The sequence below is a fragment of the Hyperoodon ampullatus genome (assembly GCF_949752795.1).
Source record: "Hyperoodon ampullatus genome assembly, chromosome: 19".
Taxonomy (NCBI): domain Eukaryota; kingdom Metazoa; phylum Chordata; class Mammalia; order Artiodactyla; family Ziphiidae; genus Hyperoodon; species Hyperoodon ampullatus.
In genome coordinates, this window is record NC_136932.1 from 5,537,393 (window position 1) to 5,563,095 (window position 25,703).

Consider the following 25,703-nt stretch of genomic DNA (forward strand, 5'->3'; position numbering starts at 1 on the left):
AAGCCATGAAGTATCTGTACCATGTGGTTCACACACATTGGTTCTAAGGCTCAGCATATTCTTTACTCTTAGGCATTAAAACAACATGAAGGAAACATGTGTGTTAGAGATCAGTTGCCTTCATTGGCAAGTGAATTACTATCACGGTCCTAGTATGGTCTTTGAATATTTTCCACGTCTTTAAATCCAGATACAATACATATAGTGGAAAATTTGCAACCATCCAACATACTTTGCCCCCACGCCCACAAAAAACAGAGTAACTTTACCTAATAGACAAAATTACATGAAACCTCACAACGTCCTTGGGAGGTAGATATTGTTATACCCTTACATTTTAAAAAATCAAAACATTAATATTCCAGTTTCAAATAACAACTCAATATCAGCATATAAGACACTCCAATACTGTAATATTCAGAGGAAACTTGCCTCCAGCTTCTTCAAAGTGCAAAGACCTGTTTCTTATGTTTTTTTTAAATTTTTTTAAAATTTATTATTTATTTATAAATTTATTTGTTTTATTTATTTATTTTTGGCTGCATTGGGTCTTCGCTGCTGTGTGCAGGCTTCCTCTAGTTGCAGCGAGCGGGGGCTACTCTTCCTTGTGGTGCACAGGCTTCTCATTGCAGTGGCTTCTCTTGTTGTGGAACACGGGCTCTAGGCGCTCGGGCTTCAGTAGTTGTGGCACGCAGTCTCAGTAGTTGTGGCGTGCGGACTCAGTAGTTGTGGCACACGGGCTTAGTTGCTCCGTGGCATGTGGGATCTTCTCGGACCAGGGCTCGAGCCCGTGTCCCCTGCATTGGCAGGCGGATCCTCAACGACTGCGCCACCAGGGAAGCCCCTGTTTCTCATGTTGCTGGTATGATGTAGGACACGCTATATACAGCTTGCGTAAACAGAGGTACAGTCTTGTGCTATGAGCTCATACAAGTCAAAAGCCTACACCTCTCTTCTAGGCTCTTCCAAGTCCACAGTCTCCGACCCTGGGTTCACTCATCCTTCTCAGAACTGTTCAGTCGGTTAGGCCTTTCCCTGGGATGACCCAGGTTTAGCATTTGGTTTCAGGTCAAAATTGTCCTCTTTACAGGCACTTAAATCCCAAATCATTCTGCTTTTCTGAACTCTGCCTATAGAGATTCTCTGAACTATACTTTCTGTCTGAGCACAAAAATAGCTCCTAATTCTTTAAAAGATAAGAGAGCTCACTGTGTATCTCTTGTCTTCTGCACAGCCTAATTCTATTTTCTAGGACAGAAGTTTCATCACTCCACTTTCTTTTCTCTTCTTGAGCTCAAACTCCTAATTCTGAGTCTTTGTCAGAGAGCCTGGACACTCTGAGAACTCAAATCTTAAGTAAGAGTTTCCAAATCTCCACTAGAGACCAACGTACCTACTCATAGTGGAGTACACTTTAAAGGTAGGACTTCAAACACTAAACATTTAACATTTCCATTACAGTCTTACTGGCTGTCCTGGGATATATACCAGAAGTACTGCTTTTTTCCCCTGAAAACATTCTAAATCTCACATTGAGCAGGAGGAAAAAAGCAGAGGATAAGAACAGTGATACAGAGGCTACCTAGAAAAAATGTTATGTTGGCGTGAGATTTGTTAATAACACAGTGTTTCAACTGATTAAAATTTTGTGTTTTTAAACATTTCTCTTTGCAAAAGAAATCTGAGGTCGCTTTACTTCTGGGTCTGGCAAAATGTTAAGCCTTGCATTTAAAAGGTGAGACATTTTGTCACTGACAAAGTCAGAAGCTGAGTCAGGAACAGTTCAGAATGGGTAACAAGCATATGATTCGCTAGCTTATCTGTGTCAAGGCTAATACATCTTTTTGGGAGAATGACTTAGGGAATCTAAAGCCTGGTGGATTTATTAACATCTCTCTTTTTCCTGGTGGTGCTGGTGGAGGGTAATGGGGGAGACACCTCTGTTTGGTTCTCTGCCAGGAGGAAAACCTATGCAACAACTCAAATAGCGGTAAGGAATATTTGGAGAGCCAGCTCTCGGTCTTTTCCACCCTCATCCCAATTCTGCCACCTTGGCTGTAAGGCAAGTTTTCACGGGTTTGGTTGTTCCTCAGATTTCGGCTTCCTGGGTGTGTGGTGGGGGCCTGGCTAATAAGAGGGTTGGTGGGAAATGGAGAGAGAAGACCTATGAGGCTCACGCTCACAGGGACTCTGGCTGAGAAAGGAAACGTGCTGTCGGAAGCTGCCAGGGGACCTCACCGTCCAGCAGGGCCAGATGTGAATCTTGCTTGGTCCTCCTTTCTAGGCACCTTGCTAAGGTTCTCCTTTACCTTCTTTCCCACCCCCAGCAAGGGAGGGGTTTAAGTAGAATAAGGAGTGCCTGCAGAAGTAAGTGTTTACCTGTGTTGTGGGAACCACTACATACCACCTGGCTCAACTTCAAGATTTAAGAATGTGGAGTTTCCACATATACATTTTCTCTGGACTTGACACGTCCCAGTCCAGGCTCAGAACGCGACAACGAAAGTGCAGCCTGTGTGAGTGGTCGCCCCACTCAGAAAACTGACCTCAGAAGAATGGAAATCATTCAGAAAATCCATTACTCACAGAGAAAATGAGGGTGAAACTTACAGAGTCCCCAGGTTGGTGGGATGGGCCTTAGTTTCACTATCTTAAGGTGCAGGAGTTGGTCTCTTCACTAAACACTTTCCCACTAATCTGGTAGAAACGCTCGCTTTCCCTAGCTTTCCTACTAATCCTTGCTTCCAAATGCTCTTTCTTTTGTCCCCTGAAGAGTCAACATGATGTGTGATATTTCAAGAATATAATAAGCAGCTCTTCTTTCACAATGGGTATAAGCAACCTGGTGTAGCTTGGAGTCCAGGATTACGGAAATACAGTGAGGTACTGAAGACTACACACCGAAATACATCTAGTCTTTTAGCTGAAATCTCAAACGTGTTGGGACTGTTGCCATGGAATTTCACAAAATCTTTTTTCCTGAGACAGACGCCATGCTACAAAGAAGGATAAACCATTTGTGCAGTCTGAGGTGGAACATTTTAATTACTGGCAGCACATAAACGAGTTGAGTTTGAGCCTAATGCATAAAGCCTTTTCGAAATATCAAGGCAGATACATAAAACGCTAATCCACCAGGAACTGTGGATTCTTGGCTCTGGTAGAAATGTTCACACAGCTGACTCTTAATTTGTAAATAGGCTCCATGAAGTTGTTCCTGGAAGCAGAATTTATTTTCCCTAACATAGGTTCTTTAAAAGGAGAAAAAAAAAAAAAGGCTTTGGCAAGCAGCTGCAGGTGCCCGTTTGTGTGTACACTCTGGGGCAAGATCAAAATACCTTCCTGTGTTTTGTTCCTCCCCACCATCTTCTTCACACCACAACTCAGTGGTTAAAGGAAAAACTTAACAATACTTCCATTTTCACACCAAAGAAATGTGAAACATATATTCATATACATACTCTTCTGCTTAATACCCATACATTAAGAGCTTTAAAAAAATAATTGTGGTTACTGCATAATCACATAAATTTAAAGCCGCAAAGGACCTTCGAGAACATCTAAATCCAATTCCTAATTCTATGGTTGAGGAAACTTAGTTTTAAGAGTTAACTGATTTGCCCAAAGTCACCTGGCTAAGGAGTGGCAAATATGGAATCAGCAAACAGATTTTGTGACCCTCATTCCAGTGCTGATTTTACAATCATTACATCGCTTTTCCTGGATAGCATGTCTCCCATAATTAATGATAAAGATGACCGACACATCTGCAGAACCAAGATCAGACTTTCAGGAATCTTTGTGGAAAACAACAGCTCCATTTAAAATGGGGGGTAGGGGGGTGGGGGGGGTGGGGGGGTGGGGGGGTGGGACCCGCCCCCCACCTGCCTGGTCGAGGATATCCTGCCAGCAGAGGTGCTCCCTTCCTCACTCCAACCTGAAGTGCAGCTCTGGTCATGGTCATCCTCGGTTCCTTTCCTGTGGGGAGGGGGAGGCTAAGTCATCCTTTCAGGATTCTTTGGTATTTTTTTGGTCAAAAAATCATTGGCAAGTGTGCTCTGGGTTTGTACGCCAATATTCCATGAAGGAGATGAAGAACTTTCAGGTGGTTGTTCCTCCTTCCCTCCATCCCTGGTGGCGCTGCTGCTAAACAATTTCCCCCCTCAGAACCAAGCCTGCCAGTCGAGATAGTAGGAAATGGACGTCATCACCCGCAGTGGACACCCTCCTGGAGTTCCCATGACAGTCTGTATTTAAACCATTAGTTCTTCTGAGATAGAGTTTCTCCTCTGCATGAATGGTTTAACCCAAAGCAGCTTTTAATTGGAGACGGGAGGGTAAAGAGTAGAAGCAGAAGAACCATCAGAAAACTTGGGTTATTTTTGCTTGTGTGATAAGAAGTGGATCTGATGCTTGGAGACTAGGGGCTTCAGTTATTGGTAGCATTTTATGGCTGTTCTCTTCCTTATTGTTAGACTATAATTTGCGATGGAAGGTTTATATCCTAACCCTTTAGTCTTGTGTGAAGTGCAGAAGGGCAAGGCTTCCCAGCAAGGCCAGCTGGTCAGCGGTTCTTCTCTGTGGACCTGGGCATATGGCTAAAAGTCTTTTCCACATATGGCTGATGTATCTCCGAAACAATGCCTCATGCAGCACAACCAGGGGACTCTTCTGGTTGGCAACAGACTCCAAAGAATGCCTGTCTATTGCTGCAAAAGATAATGACCAAATACTTCATTGGCTTTTAAATGTCATAAAATTCAAGTCCCTGATGGGAAAACAAAGGTTTCACAAAAGTAGTAACATGATGTATCTGCAAACAATTGCTGAACGGGGACAGCATTTCTCTGCTGCCCATGTGAATGTGATCCTTTGGACACTAAAATGGCAAGAAAAGGGGATTGGAACTGAGTTTGTTTTGAGAGTGATTTGTTAGGCGAGGGGTATTACCAGCTTTTAAAAAGGATGTTGAATGCTCAGGTGCAAATCACCTCTGGGCCCAGATCTTCACTTCAGCATGGCTCGGTGTTCTCCTCTGGCTATGTGAGATGAGAACTCATAGCGGTCGTGGCTTCGATAGCCACACATGTTACACTCAAAAGGGTCACGAAAGCCGTGGCAACCCATGTGAATAGTGAACATCACGTAATCCAGGAAGAGGACTCGACAGTGGTCGCACCGGTACACATCCATCACCTCCCCTTCTTTGTTGATCACTTTGATGGAGTCTCTTGGGCAGATGGGTGGGGGCTTGAGGAGTTCATAAGAGCGGGGGACCTCCTTCAGAAGTGGCATCCCATTGCGGGCCCGAGGAGGGACCATGTGATTTTGCTGGTAGATGTGATTCTGGCGTTCCTCATGGTTGCTGTCAGTGTCCGTGGAGTCGTGGCCACTGTTGTTGGGGGAGAGGCCTCTTTCAGAAGGCAGGCTCTTCTCTGGCAGCTGGACGTTCTTCTTTTCCAGGTCCTGGGGGGCACCATTCGGCATCTCGGCACGGGTGAGGGCTATGGGATACATGCTGCTGATAACTGGGACCATCTCTGAGGTGGGAGCAGGCGGTGTCTGGACCAAGGGGCGCAGGGCTTCGGCACCAAGGTAGCTGATGGCGTTATTGATGGCCTGGTCCATCATTCGGGTCTGAATCATCTCACTCTCTTTCTCATACATATAGCTGGGATTATAGCTGACGTCAAAGCAGGGGCGCTTCTCACCTAGAACAAGGGAAAGAAAGAGTGACAAAAGGAACAACACAAAGGCAGAGAGTTTGTAAAATTATTTTCTGGAGTCCTTGAAAAGTGAGGAGGGACAAGTGGCCTGTTCAAGGACACTCAGCCCAGGCAGAATGGTCCCACACGGGTGCTGAAGGCTCAGGGGACAGTGATTGACAGCACATGCTTGGACAGTCAAAATAACTGAAACCAGCAGGCAAAAGGGAGAGTCAGAGATGTCACTAAGTTGAGGCTCCAATGTGAGTTGTTTCCACTGCTCATGTCAGAAGGGAGCCCTGGAGAAAAGAAGCAAGAGAACACCAGGAGGGGGCTTAAGAGGGGGAAAGGCAGCTGCCAGTGCGCAGGAGCACGGGGACCTCTGCACTTCTATTGTTCATGAACTCTGAAGACACGGTCAATCCCCGAACTCTTAGTTTGCTTGTTCTTTTCTGCTTGTAATACTAGGGAGCCGGGGGCCGGAAGTGCTGCAAAAAGTGGGGATGCTCTGGCCTCGGCAGCTTTTTAAATAGCTGCAGAGGCAGAAAAAACAGCCCCCAAAACTCCAACTTACCACTTCCCAAACACGTCAATTATCAAACTGACTGAGATTTAAATAAAAGAGCTTCACATGTAGAGAGTTTTAGAAAGGCTTTCTTGATGAAAGATCATGATGATTTGTCCTCTTCATAAAGTGTGTTATTCTTCTTTTGCTTGAAAAGATGTATCATTGATACATATGTGATCATTAGGACTTATCTCACACTTAACTGAAAAATTTACTTGTGGTCACCCTCTCCTATTTCTCATGTCAAACTGCTGAGAAATTTTGAAAACAGAGTTTAGCCACATTCAGGGCGTGTGGGTGTTGTGTGTTAGAAAACAGAGGCTCTCTGGCCACAGGGAAGGCAGGAGCGGGATCTTCAATGATGGCAGATGTGCTCAATGGTGAGTGGCTGGTAGAGGCAAGAGAAAGTGGGGAAGATGTGTCAGGGGCTGGAGGTGAGGCTAGCATTATCGCTGATGCTTTTTCATTCCATAGACATTGGATTCTGAGAGATTTGCTAAACCATATCCTCTCTTCCCTAACATTTCTTAGGCATGTTGTGGTTCCAGAACGAGTCACTGCCATACAGTAAAGGCTTCGGGGAAGACAAAACACAAGAAAACAAAAAGGATTGGAAGAACCAGTTTCTGTTCTTGAGGAATCTCCAACCTAGGGGGAGAGAAATCAGACTTGGCTAGATGGAATTAGAGAAAAATAAATGTTAAAAGTTGAGAAAGGGCTGCCTTGCTCTATGGAAGCTTTTGATTTTATTTTAAATGCCATGTGTGAGGCGTTTAAGCAGGGTGGGTGACGTGTCTTCTGTAAAAAGAATTAAAAGGGAAGGGCAGGGTGGTTTGTAAATATACAAACTGTATATTTAAGTGTTATGGGAACGCAAAGAATTCAGGAGTACTTGTGGAAGGGAAAGCATTCTTGGAAAACCTAAATTTTGAGAAGGGTCTTGATGAACTGGTAGGATTTAGATTTTCCGAGAGGTAGAAGAGATATCCTAATTGAGGGATGAGCATGAATCAAGACAGACACGTGGGACCGCCCAAGACATGGGCAGGGAGGGGTAAGAGAGTCTGGTTAGAGCAAAATATCAAGAAGCGTGGAAGAAAGTATTTTTCAAACTCCACTTAGCCCTCCACATTCCGCAATATTCATACCCCAGGGTGCTGTGGTGGTTGAGAGCATGAACTCTAGAGTCAGATGGTGTGGATTCGATGCTGCCTCATCATGACTAGTTGTGTGACCTTGGGTAAGTTACTTAACCTGTCTATGGCTCCATGTCCTCACGTAAAATGGGGGTAATAATTGTACCTACCTCAATTGGTAAGTGCTTAGAACAGTGCCTGGCACATAGAAAGCACTTGGTAAATGTTAGGGTTTTTCATTTTGTTTGAATCAGCTCACATTTCCTTTCTTTTTTGGCTGAAGAAATTTGTTTTTTAAGGACACTGTATATCACTAACATAAACAGAAAACCAGAATCACTTGCCACAAATAGAAGGTAACTATGAAAAATAAAGACAACGAAACACAGCCATTTATTAAAGTTTGAGCAGATACTGTCAGTACCTGGAGACAAAGATCCCCTCTCTTTGCTAAAAATAGAGATTATCAAGTGTGTGATTAGTGTTGAAGACAGTTAACATCTAATTACGTCTAAATCGTTCTCCTTGGTATAATCAGGAAGATTGAAAAAGAACTAAAAAGAAAATAACTTTCTTGCCATGTGGATCAAGGTTTTAAAATGCTATGTGAGCCTTGTGGAACTTTGCCTCCAACATTTTAGGAGATACTGAAAAAAGATAACACATGGTGAGACCAAATGATGGGCATTCTGAATAAACAACCACAGTGTTTAGATCTGGACAAACAGCAAACCTCTGCAAACCGCACTGAGCAAGAGATGCTTGTGGTCAAAATGTTATTTTCAGGATATTAATGTAACAGCAATGTGTAAGATGGACTAGAACAGTGAGAAATTGGAGACAAAAAGACCTGCTAAAAGATCCAATCTAATCAGATAGATTTGTCCTGTATCCCCACTACCTTAAGGCCAACCTGACAGTTTCCAGACAAATACCTGAGAGAAAAAATATGCACAGAAAATCACCGTACCTTGGCAACTCGATAAAAAGGAACAGAAACGTAGGCCTTTGCCAAAGTAATCGACGGTTCTTCTTTTCAACTGCCAGATTGGATAAGTCTCTGATTAGAGCTGTTTGGAAGAACGAGACTGAGAACATGAAAGCTGTCTAAAGTCACAAATCTTGATTCCCCTGAAAGTGACACAGAAATGATGAACTTTGGTTTCCTGGCCTTTTCAAGGTTACTGATGATTTTCCAGTGTGGTTGGCTCTACTCAGTTCCCCAAATACCGGGGGTCCCTGGAAATCTTTTTATCTTTTCGCCTAACAGAGAGGCTCCAGAAAGTTTCCGAGGTGGGGCAAGCACATCACAAACTCCGCTTTTATCTCTTCTCCCAAGAGTTGGTTTTACTTAACTAGGCCTACAATTTCATAATCTATACCAACTGCAGCACATGTCAGAAAACAGCTGAGTGCTGAAGTTGTAAGAGGCAAAACAATAAGAGGAAAATCAACCCCTGGATGAGTGGAAATATGTGACTGAGTTCTGTGGTTAACGCAGACCATTGTTCATTGTTAAGAAGATGGGAGAGCCTCAGATCTTCACGTGCACGCAACCTGCACTCATCAGGTCCCCTCATCTCCGAGTTACGGTAACTTGATTAGTGCAGATGATTATCAGTCACCTGTAGACACGATGACTCAATGTGTATGAAACTCAGAAGGGGTAAGCTACAGTAATTGAAAAGCCAACAACTCACGTTTCTTTAGTAATACTCATAAAAAAGGTTACTCAAACCACAAGAGTGTAACTGCTCCCAAACCTGCACAGAGCTTCTAGTCCAGCTTCTAGTCAAAATCGTACCACACATGTTTGAGTGATTAATGAGAGAAGCTTCGGGCTGAATTAGAGGTTTTCTCCCAATGATAATACAAATGGCAACAACAAGTCCTAAGTTTAGAAACCAAGGCTACTTGGTTGGGCCGTTCCCTACCTGTGATCCCTTTTAAAGGTGTCAATCCCTACTATCTAGGCTTTGGTAACGTTGAACTGAGCAACTGCCTGACCTGAATTGCTGCAATGTGGTGAGGGCATATGGTTGTTGGCTTCTAAGTGCCAACTTGAAAGTACAGAATCATAGCCTAAAGCTAAAAGGGACCTTAGCTGAGCATGTGGATTTAGACCTCTGCCTTTGGGATGGAGGGACAAGATCCACCACTCTAACCTGTTTACTTCTCTACTTCACAGTACTGAGCACTGTGCCTTATATATAATACCAAGAAGAATAGCTACTATTTATTGAGCCGCTACTATATACCCAGTGCTGTCCTAGGTACTTTGCATATTGTCTCACTTTACCTAAGATGAATTATCATCTCTTAGTCAGATGAAGCACCTAAAGCACAAACGGGTTGATTAACTTGCTCAGGTTGCTCAGCTGGTAAATGGAGAACCAGGATGCGATCCAAGGGCCCATATACCTCAGTATATGTTTGAGCATTAACTGCTGTTTCCTGGCTGCTACCTCACCCATGGCTGCACAACCCCACCACTAGCAATGACTTCAGATTCTCTGCTGGGATGGTTCCCATAGGCAGTAGAAAAGCAACTGTGCTTTGTTCCATATGGACCAGTAGCATGCATTCAAGAAGTATCTATGATGGGCTTCCCTGGTTGCTCAGTGGTTAAGAATCCACCTGCCAATGCAGGGGACACGGGTTCGAGCCCTGATCTGGGAAGATCCCACATGCCATGGAGCAACTAAGCCCATGCGCCACACTACGGAGCCTGCGCTCTAGAGCCTGTGAGCCACAACTACTGAGCCAACGTGTCACAACTACTGACGCCCACGCGCCTAGAGCCCATGCTCCGCAACAAGAGAAGCCACTGCAATGAGAAGCCTGCATGCCGCCAGGAAGAGTAGCCCCCGCTCACCACAACTAGAGAAAGCCCGCGCGCAACAATGAAGACCCAACGCAGCCAAAGATAAATAAATAAATAAAAATTAAAAAAAAAAGAAATATCTATGATGAACAGAGTTGTCATGATGTCCATAAAGTGCTTAACAGAGTACTGGCACATGTAAGCACTCAATAAGTGGTAGATCTATTATTATTATTATTGTTATTATTATTGTTATTTGCCTCACACCATGTTAAGTGTTTTGAAGGATACAAACTTAATTGCAACCCAGGAGGAGATGTAGTATGTACACAATTTCATTACAAATTAGTATCCTTAATACTATGTGGTGGAACAAAGTATAGAGTAGCCAAGAGAGTGGAGAGAGAAAAATACGGACCATGTCTCAGATATGCCACGTAACACGGGACAAATATTAATCTATTCCCTAAAGTCTCCTTGAAATCTGAGGTGGTAGTAGTGGTGGTGGTGGGGACAATTACACACATCACAAAAAGCAGACTGTTAAACTCGCCTTGAGTGCAGGGGGAGAACAGAGAAGAGAGAGAATTCAGGCAAGTATGGGAATGTAGACCACGTGGAGGTTTAGGGGGCAGAAGGGAGGGAGGCCATTCCAGACAGTGAGCATGGAAAGGTGGATTACAAAGAAGTGGGAGTAGTTCATCACGGCTGAATTAAAAGATTAGCCGGCTGAAATGATACATTTAGAAAAGATAACTTAGAGACCGATTGTGAAAGACTCAGAATGCCTGGGTGGCTTGGATTTTATTCTGATGGGGAGCCACTGAAAGATTTTTTTGAAGAGGAGGAGACATTATTTGCACATTAGAAAAATAACAATTCTGAGGTTACAGTCATCATGATGGGGTAATGTGAAATACTGGGGTTTTCTTTAAGCCTTTAAGTTTCTTCAAGTCACTTAACTGTATCTGCTGATGCCTTCATACAATTTCCCAAGTGTATCATCGATTACTCGTACTCCAAGCACATATCCTCCCCCCAGAAAAGGGCAGGTAAGTAGGGTAAATGGAATGTCTGATGACGATGATGGCTCTGATCTCAATCTAAATGAGACTGAAGTGGCTAACACGTCTTCCAGGAGGAGGAAGGCAGAGGGTAGGAAGCCACAGAACGAGAAGCAGGAAGGAGGAGAGAGAACAGAGAGAGCCACGGGGGTGGCAGTGAGGAAAACTGAGCTGGAAACCACGTTTTGCTGCTGCAGAAGCCTTAGTCCTCTGTGAGTCACCGTGAAGTGCTATTTGGTTGTCATCTGCCCTGATGGAGTCACCACAGATCTTTTCTCAAGAAAACACACCCTTAAGAGAGAACGACTGCCTTCTTCAAGGCTTTTTCTTCCACCAGCTTTCAGTGACTAGACCCTTCCCTTTCCAAAGCTCCTGTGTAGAACACATGACATGCACTGCTCTGGGTGACTTTCTGGGGGAGGAACGCCTTGGACTGCGGCACTTTATAGACCCAGGCTCTGGCCCTGCTCTGTCACCTACGAGCTGCATCTCTCCATCTTTCCCTTCCCCCTTCCCTCCTTAGTAAAAGAACTTCACTGGGTGGTTTCTAATATCCCTTCAAACTCAAAAACGTTATGACTTTTGATGCTTATAGGATTAGGGATTTGGGCCCTTTGGGAAGGGATGGAAGAAGATACGTTTTGCTTTTAGAAACAGGCATTAAAACTGCTTCCTGTTGCTCCGTTAACCAAAGCAGACAATTTCTCATTAGTTACTTCACAGGGAGAACCGACAGTGTTTGGTGAAGTGTCAAAACCTCACAACATGTTTACCGGTGGGGGGGGGTGAGTGAGATCTTTTGTCATGTTCTTTTCAACATGAAAACTTCCTTTAATAACGTAATACATGAAATTTTAAAAAATAGGGAGATGCTATGGTAACCACTTTGGTCTGAATAACACATCTGTTTTTGGAGAAAGAATGAAAATCAGAGAACGAAATATGCAGAAATGTAGTCATTTTCCTCCTCCCTTCAGGAGAGAAATCTGGCCTCTATTTTGAGCCAAGTATTTGAAGATGGCCTAGTTAGAAGCATAGTCAAGCAAGTTTGTAACAGGAGAATAAGATTCAGAAAAAAGACAGTCCCTAGAGGGCTTAGGTGCTAAAAGCAAGGTCTTCTTGTCCTTTGGAAAGAACACCTAAAAAGAATTATTTTGATGACGTAAAGATGCTGATGTCTAATGAATGTGTGTCAATTTATTTCCTATTTTATAGAAAGTGATTCACAATTTCTTGGAGAACTAGGAAAAAAGTGATTTCATTTTTCTCCTACTTGGGTAATTTAATTTTACTCTTACTCTTCAACAGAGGCATGTTTTTGTGTTTCTAAATGCATTTAGACTTAATCCAATCCATCCCTCTTCCTCAGTCCATCTCTAACGGATGAAAAATGCTATCTACTGGTAATCCTCTCAAGCCTGTTAGGAAAGTAACAGGCTGACCTGATGGTATAATTTCACCTTTACCCTCATAGTTCAAGAGGTCAGGGAAGCCAAGCTGTGCAACTGTCAACAAGGATTAAAGGGGGTGACTCATTCTTTTTTCACACTTTACCCATTGCCATCTCCCTGGCAGCTGAATCTTTTCAGAAAATGATGCCTTGGAGAGGAAAGACAGGAGAGAGAAGAGAAGGAGGGAAGACATTAGCCCCATATGTTTTATATCACTTCATCCCATATACTGCACAGTGTCAAAATGTTCCTTTATTTTCCCCTTGATATTACTATTTTCTATCAAAAGGTGGATTCGGTTAAATGATTGAAGGGGTTTCTTTTATTTTTAAAAAAATCTCTTATGGTTCAGGGAATAAGCTAATGCTAGAGGATTAGAACAGTGCTCAGGAACAAGAATATCACGTAGGGGCTTCACGTAGGTGGTGCAGTGGTTGAGAGTCCACCTGCCGATGCAGGGGATGCGGGTTCGTGCCCCGGTCCGGGAAGATCCCATATGCCACGGAGCGGCTGGGCCTGTGAGCCGTGGCCGCTAGGCCTGCATGTCCGGAGCCTGTGCTCTGCAACAGGAGAGGCCACAGCAGTGAGAGGCCCGCATACCACAAAAAAAAAAAAAAAAAAAAAAGAATATCACGTATATGGCAGGAGCTCTGTAAGCATTTGCATGATAAATGAATGGACGAAAGAGTAAATAAATAAGTAGTAATGTACTAAGTAAAATATATAAATGTTGAACTAATGCAGCTGTTTTATAGATTCTCAGATTAAATGACATCTTCCTAAAAAAAAACTCCTAAATTATATACTATGGTTTATAACATAAAATAACATACCATATCTGTACAACCTTGAGAAAAAAGTTATCTGAAGTTATACATATGGGTTTATAAAAAAGAAGTGGTGCTCATTACTGCTGCCTTTTATAATTCATATTGCAGACTTACAGAAAGGTAGAGCTGTGAGGGATCTTCTCGATCACTTCATCACCTGTTCGGTCTACTCATTTCACAGGTGAGTAAACAGAGGCCCAGAAAGCTTACGTGATTTGTCTAAACATACGCAGTTAAGAAATGACTGAACTGGAATCACAACCTCAGTCTTTTGGCTTCTAAGCCAGTGCTCTTCCTACTGCACTTTACCACAATTTATTTAAAAAAAAAAAAAAATTCCCCCAGCTATTCAGGGCCCCAAAGTCCAGAAGGTGCTACCTCAGCTCAAATCAAGAGCTAACTCTACTGGGTTTCCTGATTCCATCTCAGAGAGAACATGATGGTTCAGAAGATGACAGAAATCAGTACCTACAAGATCAGCACCTCTCCTGAGTCTGGAAATGGAAGAGTGAAAATCCTCTGGTCACAATGGTAATAAACAAATGGAATGGATCCCTTATGCAATAAGCAAAATGGCATGGACTTGGACATGTGAAACATGTGTTTTTAAACCCATGAAGATACCAAAGCAACTTTTATCTTATTAAGTAGGGCTTTAGCTCAAGGACAGGTTTAGGGCAACTATGTGAACTAAGTACCTTCTCTCATATTTTAGTTCTCTTAGACCAACATGCATTGACCATAACTGGATTGAAATTAAGTCACTTTACATTTTTTTTCTTTCCCATTTCTTCCCATGTTTCTCCCCACCCATATCAGCTGCAGCCATTTCTACAGTCAAAACATCCCCCAAATTAAATTATACTCATGGCATAGAATAACAATCCAAGCTTCCTTTTGTACGCCAGCCAGAACCTCTTCACGTAAGTACAGCTCAAAAGAGGTATGAGCAATGTTCTAAGATAATGTCTTGGAATCACAATTGGTCCACTGTGCCTAAACCCCATATGAAAGTCACTACACGCCCCCTGACATTTCTCACCAAGGAGAGGGAAGATGGTAAAGAGGAGAAGGTCTCTCTGAAATGAAACTCACCAACTTTAGTCTGACACAGTTTATTCTTAAAGTGACTAAAAGAATACAATAACTTCTCAGTCAAACAACATAAAATAAATAAGTATAAATACCAAGCTAGGAGGACAGGAATAAAGACACAGACGTAGAGAATGGACTTGAGGACACGGGGAGGGGGAAGGGTAAGCTGGGACGAAGTGAGAGAGTGGCATGGACTTATAAATACTACCAAATGTAAAATAGATAGCTAGTGGGAAGCAGCCGCATAGCACAGGGAGATCAGCTTGGTGCTTTGTGACCACCTAGAGGGGTGGGATACGGAGGGTGGGAGGGAGACGCAAGAGGGAGGAGATATGGGGATATATGTATATGTATAGCTGATTCACTTTGTTATAAAGCAGAAACTAACACACCATTGTAAAGTAATTATACTCCAATAAAGATGTTAAAAAAAAAAAAGCTAGGTAGCTTTGAAATATATGGGTTCTTTCAATATATCTCTATAATTCACATAAAATTAAAAAACTAATTAGACCAGAATTTTAAAATTACTTAGACCAGAATAAAGTTTAACCAGATTTAAAAACCAGGCAGGCACTTGATATCTGTAAAATCTATTGAAAAGAATAAACACAAAAGGACTGAAGTAAGAAATCAACAGCAGCAGCAAGTAGCTTTGGAAAAACAGACTGACAGGTTTCTAAAGTATTATTGGTGTTGAGGGAGGTCTATTTTCATGTGATAACTATTTTTGTTCAATATCACCGACTTTCAATTTATAGCAAAACCAATACATTCAATTCAGCTGCCTGCTTCACAAATACACATCTGTTTTAAATATCATAGTCACATTTATGTAAACATCTGGGAGAATTCAACACAATATTTCTGCCATTAGGCAGTCCTAACACTTTAATGGACATAATTATTTCTTAGCCATCTCATTCTTGCTGTATTTTTTGACAATGTGAAAACCAATGGTATAAAAATTCACTCCAGTAAGACAAATGATGAACTCAAACCTTGTTATTTAAATCTATGCATTCCCAACCACTTTCTCTTAAAACCAAGTCTCACTCAAATTCAAGAAAATATGGCAATACATTTTAGAGCATGAAAAAAGTTTGAGCGTGATAAGGGAACCAAGTTGTAAAACATAGTTGCAAAAGATTACAAAAATGCTATCTTGAACATCTTACTGGTATCAATTGCACAAACTCTCTCATGGAACATATGTCATTCGGAATAAAGAGGAAGGAACAGCATTTTTAACACCAACTTCATTTAAGAAATTGGATACCAAATAATCCCATCTTCAGTAGTTAAGATTCTTTAGTTAAAATATTTTATCATTTGCTCTAGTTACCAAAATGAATCCTGAAGAATAAAAGGTGTACAATGGAAAATCAATTACCTTATTTTAACAGAGACTAAACTAGGAAGGGCCTGTGTAGTAAGCATCCTATGTTATCTCATTCAAACTATCTGCTAACAACAGCAGGAAAAAGGGCTGTATTCTTACCAATGAATTTCTGAGGCATTGAGCTTTTTCGCTTTGCCACATTGCTTGCTAATCTGTCCAGAACGAGAGCTCTTTCACTTCCCATCTCTGCTTTGAGGTGTCTTGCCTCCGCACTTGCTGGTTTGGAAAAATGAAAAAAGAAGAGGGAAAAGAACACGTTGATAAATGGAGAGAAAAAGAAATAAACTGGAAGGAAAAGTGTCAACGGTCTGATGCAAACTCTGTTGTTACCTGTTATTACTGCTCAGATTCTTGCCTGGGGTACCTGCTGTGGTCAGTGAAGCCAACACCAGGGCACATTCAAATCTTGCAGTCTTATGCCGACATGGGAAAGCCCAACCCATCCCCAACCAGTACCTTCATTAGCAAGAGGAAGTATTAAATAAACAGCCTGGACGTGGTTGGTTGCAAAAAGATAGATAGATGGAGATCTTCTAACCCCCGATCAGCCTTCTTTCTGATTCTGAGTAACTGCATGTGACACCTGCAGACTGATATAATTCTTCTTAACAACTTTGAAAAAAAAAAGGACGGTAACGACGGTGCCCCAGATTTACTGCTATGTTTATGTTAATAGCACTTTTGAAAATAGATACACTTACCCAGACAGCAAGAAATCTACTCAGTGATTTGTGTATTGAAATTCTGAGTGGTTTTTTCTTTTTTCTTTTTCTTTTTTTTCCAGCATGCTCCTTTCAGTTCCTGTCTTTTAAATTATATTTTTCTGGTCTCTGCATTATCTGTTTCATATGCTCTTCACATTTCAAAACTGTCTCAGTTAAAATTTCCCTGAGCAACACTTCTGTCTTGAAATTAAAGAACAATTTGTATAATGCATCTTTATTATATTTCTAATGAAAAATGTGAATAAAAACTGCCTAAGAATATGGTCCAATTGTCAATCCACAAATAGACGTTTAAGTGATATAGGTCTGTTGTTCTCAAACCTGCCTGAACATTAGAATCACCTCAAGAGCATAGAAGACACACATGCCCAGGCCCCCCTTCAGATCAATTAAATCAGGATCTCTGGTGTAGGGGCCTAGGCAACAGCATTTTTAAAGCTCTCCAGATGATTTTTAAGATGCAGCAAGAATTGAGAACCGCTAGAAGAATATATAAATAGTGCCAACATCGAATCAACTAAATAGTAAATTGGAATAAATATAGTACAGTTTAGTCTGGTACAGCAGGCAATACCCAATAAGAGTTTATGTCTGAAGTTCAAAGAGATACCAGCTGCTCTAAATACAAGGCTTTTAATGTTAACACATGATGCTAGCCAAAGCTAGGGATCAGTAAACTTTTTCTGTAAAGGGTCAGATAGATAGTAAGTATTTTAAACTTTGTCGGACACGTATAGATAGTAAGTATTTTAAACTTTGTGGGACACGTACAGTCTCTGTTCCATATTCTTTGGTTCTTCCTTGACCTTTAAAAATGTAAAAACCCCTGTGCACAAATAGGCCGCTGGCTACATTTGGCCTGAGGGTCATAGTTTTGCTCACCCCTGCCTTAAGCAAACATGTTGTGATGCCACAAACATTTCCCTCTGTTTTATCATAAGCATTTCAGGATATCCAAGCTAAAATGAAGTATCTCTACATTCCTAATGTCTTTAAGGAAGAAGAAATTGAAATCAGCTTAAGTGACTAGAGTAAAAAGCAAGTGATGATTTTTACAGAATGGATTTTTTTCCCCCACATACATACACGGATTTAGGAATTGTCAGTGCTCATTCTGTAGCTGAGGAGTTTGCTGTGTGAAGAGATTCTAATATACAGAAAAAATGTCACAAGTTCCATGGTCTCTCAGATATTCAGTATTGTAAATGGACATGCCCAGAGAGAAGAAAACTGGCCATCTCTGAAGTAAATGAAAGACAAAAACTGACCTCAAGGAAGGGACTTCCCTGGTGGCACACACTGGTTAAGAATCCACCTGTCAATGCAGGGGACAGGGGTTCAATCCGTGGTCCAGGAAGATCCCACATGCCGTGGAGCAACTAAGCCTGTGTGCCACAACTACTGAGCCTGCGCTCTAGAACCTGTGAGTCACAACCACTGAGCCCACGTGCCTAGAGCCCGTACTCTGCAACAAGAGAAGCCACCGCAATGAGAAGCCCACGCACTGCAACGAAGAGTAGCCCCCACTCGCCACAACTAGAGAAAGCTCATGAGCAGCAATGAAGGCCCAACGCAGCCAAAAATAAATAAATAAATAAATAAATAGGTAGGTAGATAGATAGATAAAAAGAAAGACCTCAAGGGCAAGACTGTCAAGTATGGCCAGGGTGAGAGAACAAAGCCAAATCAGAAAGAGAGAATTCAAAGTCTTAAATATTTTTCATTTTATTATTGGCATAGCTTTGGTTCTGTTTTTTTAAAACTCCTTGACAGTCATTACACAATACATTATAAAGCTCAGGGTTTTAAAAATTCAAGAATAGTGGCTCCAAAAATGAGTAAGAGAAGAGAATGATGACAATGGCCATATTTACTAGACTTTGTGAGTTTCTTATCAAAAATAATTCTATGCTCTAAAGAAATAAATCCCAGCCTCCAGTTTAAGCTATTAACAACACTGTTTGTGTAAATGAAAACAATAAGGGTCCAAATAAGGGAACTGGGCAGCTTTGGGGCCAGTGGTAAAGCACTGCGACTTTAGCTGACCGATCGTTGTAAATAACGGGCACTTTAGTGACAGAACACTGCTGTTGAGTGAAGTGGGTTAAATTCTGTCCAGCACAGGGATAGGTTTAAATGACCAAACAGGAAACTATTATACATATTATTTCCTTTCACACAAACCACCACCAGATGTGGCACTACCCAGAGCCCCAAGAGCAGAGAGATGAAAGACAAAGGCCTGGGATTTGAAATAAGTTCCTAAGGCTGTTAGAAGGAGGCTTTTTCTTAGAAGCATCAGAGAGGCAGCTAGGTTTGTGCTTTGACTAGGAACACTCATTCTGGTTCCAGCAACTTTGAGAGGATTAAAGCCAGGTAAGGTCCTCCCCCACCCCCATGCCTGCCCCATGTATTTATTATCAAAAAAGATTTATAGTAAAACAAGAATGAAAAACAGTACTGTGGGAATTTTTAACTTTATCCCCATTTTACCACTACTCTTATTTAGTCTTTTAGTTACTCCCCGTCATTACCCAGAGATCTGTTTGTCAGTCCCAGTACTTACTGCAAGCGTTATGCTTCCAGTTTAGTTTTCTCATTTGGCTCTCAGCATCTCCCTACATTTTACCAAAGCCACCATCAATTACCACAAGCATCCTTCTGAGGACACATACTCTATATACTCTATATTTGGAAGGAGGCTAAAGCGGGGATACACTGACCTAAATAACATAATTGGGGCATGTCTCTAAATGGAAACCTTCAGAGATAACATCATCTTTTATCCCTGGTTACTCACCAAGCTTGTCATGACAGTCATTTCTAGGTAAATCTTACTCTGGAAATCAGTGACCAAATGCCTGACATTTAAAAAGATAAAATTCTGGAGACTGATAATTTGAGGCAAGGGTGGAGACTTTCCCATATTCCACAACTCTGGTTGGATTGAAAGGAATCCTCTGAAACTACTAATCTAGAGGGCTGCCATCTACCCACACCCACCCGCAGGGTCATTCACTCAAAATATCAGCTCCAAGATCCCAATCCTCATTGTACATGTGAACACACTCTAGAGATTAAGTTCATCTTTACTGAGTTAACTGTGTTTTCTAATTGGCAAGTTAGGCAAAGGCCAAAGTTTCAACTGACTATGGTATACTCTCATTTTCTTTCCCAAACTCTCAGTCTTGTGCCTTGCAGTTGTTGGACAGCTGCTGTCCTAAATGAACACCCTTTAAGACACAAAGAAATGCTTTGGAGTCAAGACAATCTCTTTGGGATTACAAGGAGCTTAGGCAGTACACTGAAAGGGGGAAAAGAAAAAAGAGGACTTGGCGTTTGGTCCTCTGCATCAACTTTAAGACCCAACTGTCTATTTATACAAATAGTCTAGACTTGTTATCCTGCCACATCACATCTCAGAATGTAAGTGGAGGGAAACCAGTTTGGCAAGATAGTAAGGGAACAAGATAATGGGTTTAAATGATGAAATAGGAAATCCGTTCCTGGGTGGTGTTTGGCAGTTTAGTGTTGCAAGGGGTGGGTGTGGGGAATATGGGACGGTGGCAAGGGACAATTTGCACACTTGGTTCATGAGTGAGCACAGTGGGAGGAGGACTATCATTCGGGGTCAATTCCCCTTCATGTTACTTGCCTACTAGTATATAGTGGATATACCCATTTTCATTAGCAAAATGATTTTAATGACATGTTGAAAAAATAAATAATAAAACTCATACGAAGTCAAAATTACAGAATAGGTTACTACCTTTAACCTCTGCAAAAGTGTTACTAGTTTGTCTGGGTTTTAGTTAACTGTTTGCATGATGCCATTTCTATTTCAAAGTGATTGCAGATTTAACTATATAATTCGTTGTGTTTTTGCTTTTGTTCAAAATCCTTCATTAGATCTTGAAGTGTTAAATGGATCTCAAATAAGAGGCATTTCTTCCTGTCTCTTCTATGGTGTGGTCAGCCAGTAACTGATGGAGAGTGGAACAAAGGGGTGTTATTATGCAATAAAAATTGTCTAACAAGAGACTCCTATCAAAGAGCAAGGCAGGTTCTAATAAAAAAGTTACATAAAACTGTTGCCTTTTTGAGCAAGTAGAGTGAATACTACTTGTTGAGTTAGTATTGATTTTCTAATAATCTGTTGGGAAAATAGACGTTGAAAACATTTTAAGCTTTTTCTTTGGACTGCTATTTGGTAAAAATATAAATTTATTCTGAAACTCTCATGCTTGTATTATCTCAACCGCAACAATGAGAATGAAGACAAAAGGTTTTGACTCCTAGATTCATAAATAAATATAATTATTCAATTAGTTTAAAAATCTTGTTATTACTAGAACTCATTGTCATACAAAAATATGTCCCACTCCAAGTATTCGTAATTTGTGTGAAATGAGGCTAAATGAATCTCTCTACCAGCTGTTAGTCCCTTTCTGGAATAAGGATCAAGCTAATGAGAAAATGAAATCTGTGATCGTCTATATTCATTCTTCTTTTCATATATACTCCATTAAGACAGAATTAGAGTATCTTGATGATGTCTGGTATAAAAACTTGGACTGAAGTAACACTATCACATGTATCTCTATTAGACCTTTATATTAACAGATCAAGTACCCGGTCCCTTGTTGGACTGTGGATACTTTAAGGGTAGGGGCTTAACCTTCACTCATCTTTATAAACAGCTCTGACACACAGCCTGGCATATGAGAATCCAACGCATGCTATCTGAACAAAAGAAAATGATCAGCAAGGCCAGAAGCCCTGATGCCCAACAAGACCTTCTTTTGCAGATTGGTCTCCAGTCCAAGGCCTTTTCATTTGTTCTGCTTCCATAAAGGCCTGCTTCCTGACTGGTGCAGGTTTGTCCCAAGGCTTGGCTCTCACTCTAGGCTGCACTTCAATTTACAATAAGCCCTTGATGAATAAGTGCCACATCCACAGTGCAGCATCATCACTTTAAAAGCTAGGGATGGGGCTTCTCTGGTGGCACAGTGGTTAAGAATCCACCTGCCAATGCAGGGGACACGGGTTCGAGCCCTGGTCCAGGAAGATTCCACATGCCGCGGAGCAACTAAGCCCGTGAGCCACAACTACTAAGCCCACATGCCAGAACTACTGAAGGCCGCACACCTAGAGCCCGTGCTCTGCAACAAGAGAAGCCACCGCAATGAGAAGCCCACGCACTGCAACGAAGAGTGGGCCCCACTCGCTGCAACTAGAGAAAGCCCAGGTACAGCAACGAAGACCCAATGCAGACAAAAATAAATAAATAAAATAAATTTTAAAATAAATAAATAAAATAAAAGCTAGGGAGGTACCACTGGTGACACTATATTGGTCAGGCTCAAAATGGAACACTATGTCTAGACTGGGACTCTTAATTTTAAGAAGGAAACAGAAATGGAAACCATGTAAGGAGCTGTGGCAATAATAAAAGGATTGGCTTGTGTTTGAGTAAACATTCTTTATATTTTGGATTTCAGGAAAAATCATGAGAACTATTTGAAATATCAAAGGTAGACAGGACATGCAGTATTTATTATATTTGATTAAGCTGTGACTTTATACATTTTCTAACCTGAAACCACCATAACGACATATTTGTTTTTTAAAAAAATCAAAAGTTGCTGACTTAGTTAACCCTTTATTTTTTTTGCTGAGACTTAAAGTGTGTTGCATGGATCCATCAAACCAGCCTCTGAAATGCAAATTAACTCAACCTCTGTAGTTCAGTATTTCCTGAATCACCTTATACCACTGAAGATAGTGAAAACATTTCTTTTGATACTTTTCTAATATGAAATTCCTAAAAAAGGTCATGGGAATGGGAAGTAAGGTGGTGACCTTACTTTAAAATCAGCAATTTTGAGCTTACTGTCCACAGAGGATATTTTACTCAATTTTTTCCCGTTTCCAGGACAATCAAGACATATATGCATACGTATGTGCCTATTAGTATGTGTGTTACTCTACTTTTGCTAACTAGATAATACATAACCTTTAAAATATATATAGCTAATTAAGCCATGTTTCCAAAAGTGGGAAAAAAACCAAATGTCCATGAACTGATAAATGGATAGATAAAATGCAATGAATCCATATAATGGAATATTATTCAGCCATAAAAATGAATGAAGTACTACCACGTGGATGAACCCTGAAAACATTATGCTGAGTGAAAGAAGGCAGACATAAAAGGCTACACATTATATGATTCTATTCACGTGACATGTTCAGAATAGGCAAATCCACAGAGACAGAAAGTAGATTAATGGCTGCCGGGGGCTGGAGAGAGGGGGAACAGGAGTGACTGCTAATAGGTACAGGGCTTCTTTTGGGAGTGACAAAAATGTTATGAAATTAGAGTGGTGATGGTTGTATAACTTTGTGAACATGTTAAAAACTACTGAATTGTACACGTTAAAAGGGTGAGTTTAATGGTATGTGAATTATGTCCCAATATGTCTTTGAAAATAAAAAAAAATAGCTAATCATGAAAACAACGAAAGTTCTAGTGATTTTTAAGTAAGTCACTGAATTTTTGATGAGTCTCAATATCCTCACCTCTAAAATGAACAGGTGATAGGGAGGGTGGGAGGGAGGCACAAGACGGAGGGGTTATGGGGATATATGTATACATATAGCTGATTCACTTTGTTATACAGCAGAAACTAACACAACATAGTAAAGCAATTATACTCCAATAAAGATGTCAAAAAATAAAATAAAATAAAATGAACGGGTGGGATTAGATGCTGTCTTTAATCCTTCTTGCTTTAAATATCAATGATTCTATTTGGAATATAATAGATTTTCATAACTTGAGAATTTCTCACAGTAAGAGCTTTGTCTATTGTCTGAAATATGGAACGTCAAGTAAATGCCCAGGTATTGCCTGACTAATCTTAAGCATGTTGCTTTAAGACGTCAAAACCCAAGTTTTAGGTGCCTTTTTTTTTTTAAGAGTAAACATTTCTTTTTAGAAATAAGGAGGAAATCCAACTCCTTGATAAAACTAAAGATGCCATCAGGATAAAAAGCAGAAGCAGTGCAAACCAACAGAATTCAGTTGGCTAGCTCCTAACACCATAAAACAGGCTTTATCTAAAACAAAAGTTTCCTCTCACTCAAAACGGGTACAGTTAAACTACTCATGATTTTTTTTTTTAACTACTCATGATTTGCCCTCCATTTTTCCTGAGTTTCACATTGTTTCTGTCACTTTTTTGTAATCTTTCTGTTTTAGAATGTTCAAACTATTCAATTGCAAATACTGCTGTCAAACACCAAATCCCACAAGGGTTTATACCTTCTCTAAATAAGCAACTGGTTCAAGTAAACAAATAAAAATATCAGGCAATCCAAGCTGCAGAACCAGGCTGATGGTCCACTATATGGGTCAAAGGACAACTGCAGAGATGTGACACAAAAAAGTTTCAGGTTATTTCAACTCAAGAATGAAAGGAAATAAAACCACCACTGATACATGGAAAGACATCCAGTGTTTCAACCAATTGTCCCTAGGTATGTAATTCAAAACACTGAATAAAATATGAAATTCCCAGAACCAAATATAAGCATCACAGTAAGTGATATGAGTTGACAAGTCCATGACCTGGGGGCCTTGTGCCAAGAAAATCCTTTTGGTTTTAATGCACTCTGCCCTAGCCACCCCTCACACTGCCTCTACCCTCCATCTTTACCATTTCAGTTAATGGCAACTGCATTCTTCATCACATCCACAACAACCTGTTAAGAAATCCTGTTGGTTCTATCTTTAAACTATACTGTATAGAGTTAAAACACTTTGTACCACCTCTACCATTATCAAGACACAATTTTTTCTTGCCTGAATTATTGCAATGGCCTTCTAACTGTACTCCCCAATTTCTAATCTTGTCCCAGATACAACCCATTCTCAGTAGCAAGTAGAGTGATTTTTTTTTTCAAATGAGAAGTCCAATCATGTCACCTCTCTGTTCAAAATCCTCTGAAGCTTTTTAATTTCACTCAGCGAAAAATCCAAGTCTTTACAATGGCCTACGAGGCCTGGTAAGATCTGGTTTCCTATTTCCTCTCTGGCCTCCTGTCCCACTACTCACTCTGTGCCAGCCACAAAGGGCTATAGCTCTACTTCTTCAAATTCAAGGCCCAGGTCCTTTGCACTTGCTGTTTCCAAGTTATCCGCAGGGCTCTCTCCTTATGCTTTTAAATCTGTTAAAATGTCAGCTCCTTGATGTTTTTCCTGATTTACCATCAGCCCCCAGTACCTGCATTATTTTTCTCAATAGCAATTACTACCTTCTATTGTGTAAGGTACTTATTCTCTTTGTTTTTACTCTGTCTTTCCCTGTGAAAATATAAACTCCAGGAGGGCAGGATTTTTTGTATTTTTGTCTACTATTGTATCCTACCACCTAGAACAGTGGATGCTCACTAAACATGTGCAGAACGGGTGTTGAATGAACTCACCAGTCTCAGCCAGGTCAGTGCTCTGAAGAAATGTACGGCAGCGCTCCTTGTGCTCCTCAAGGGAACTTCTCTGCTTGTAACTCCTGCCGCAAAACTCACATTTATAGGGTTTCTCAACTATAAGGAGAGCACAAGGGGTACTCAGTGACCCTCAGGGGTTATAGAACAAATGGTGTATTGGGGCCCTGTGAAAACTGTCCACTAGGAATGAGACTGCTGAGAGAAGCCAGAGTATTTGGATACTTGTGCACTTACAATTACTTTTAAATTTAGTCAGCTGAAATAAGGTTATGGCCTACGATTGACTATTATGTTATTCTTTGAAAGGACAGGGTCTTTTCACAAATGAAAGGATTTGGATGTAATGACTATCATGGAGCATAGTGTTTTGGCTCCCGATCCAATCTTGGTTC

The 25,703-nt window shown here is 41.0% G+C and overlaps 1 protein-coding gene across 1 annotated transcript in view; it reads right to left on the minus strand.

The window, feature by feature from the left end:
• Positions 1–5,007: 5,007 nt before the first annotated feature.
• Positions 5,008–25,703, minus strand: part of IKZF3 (IKAROS family zinc finger 3) — a gene marked incomplete at its 3' end in the record, with an annotated part of 58,548 nt that continues 37,852 nt past the window's right edge. Inside the window, exons 2-3 of the mRNA XM_079724564.1 lie at positions 16,175–16,291; positions 5,008–5,711 (exon numbers count right to left, since the gene is read on the minus strand). Of these exons, the coding sequence (XP_079580690.1) occupies positions 5,008–5,711; positions 16,175–16,259 (789 nt within the window). The 5' untranslated portion in view covers positions 16,260–16,291. The remainder of the gene's footprint in view (positions 5,712–16,174; positions 16,292–25,703) is intronic.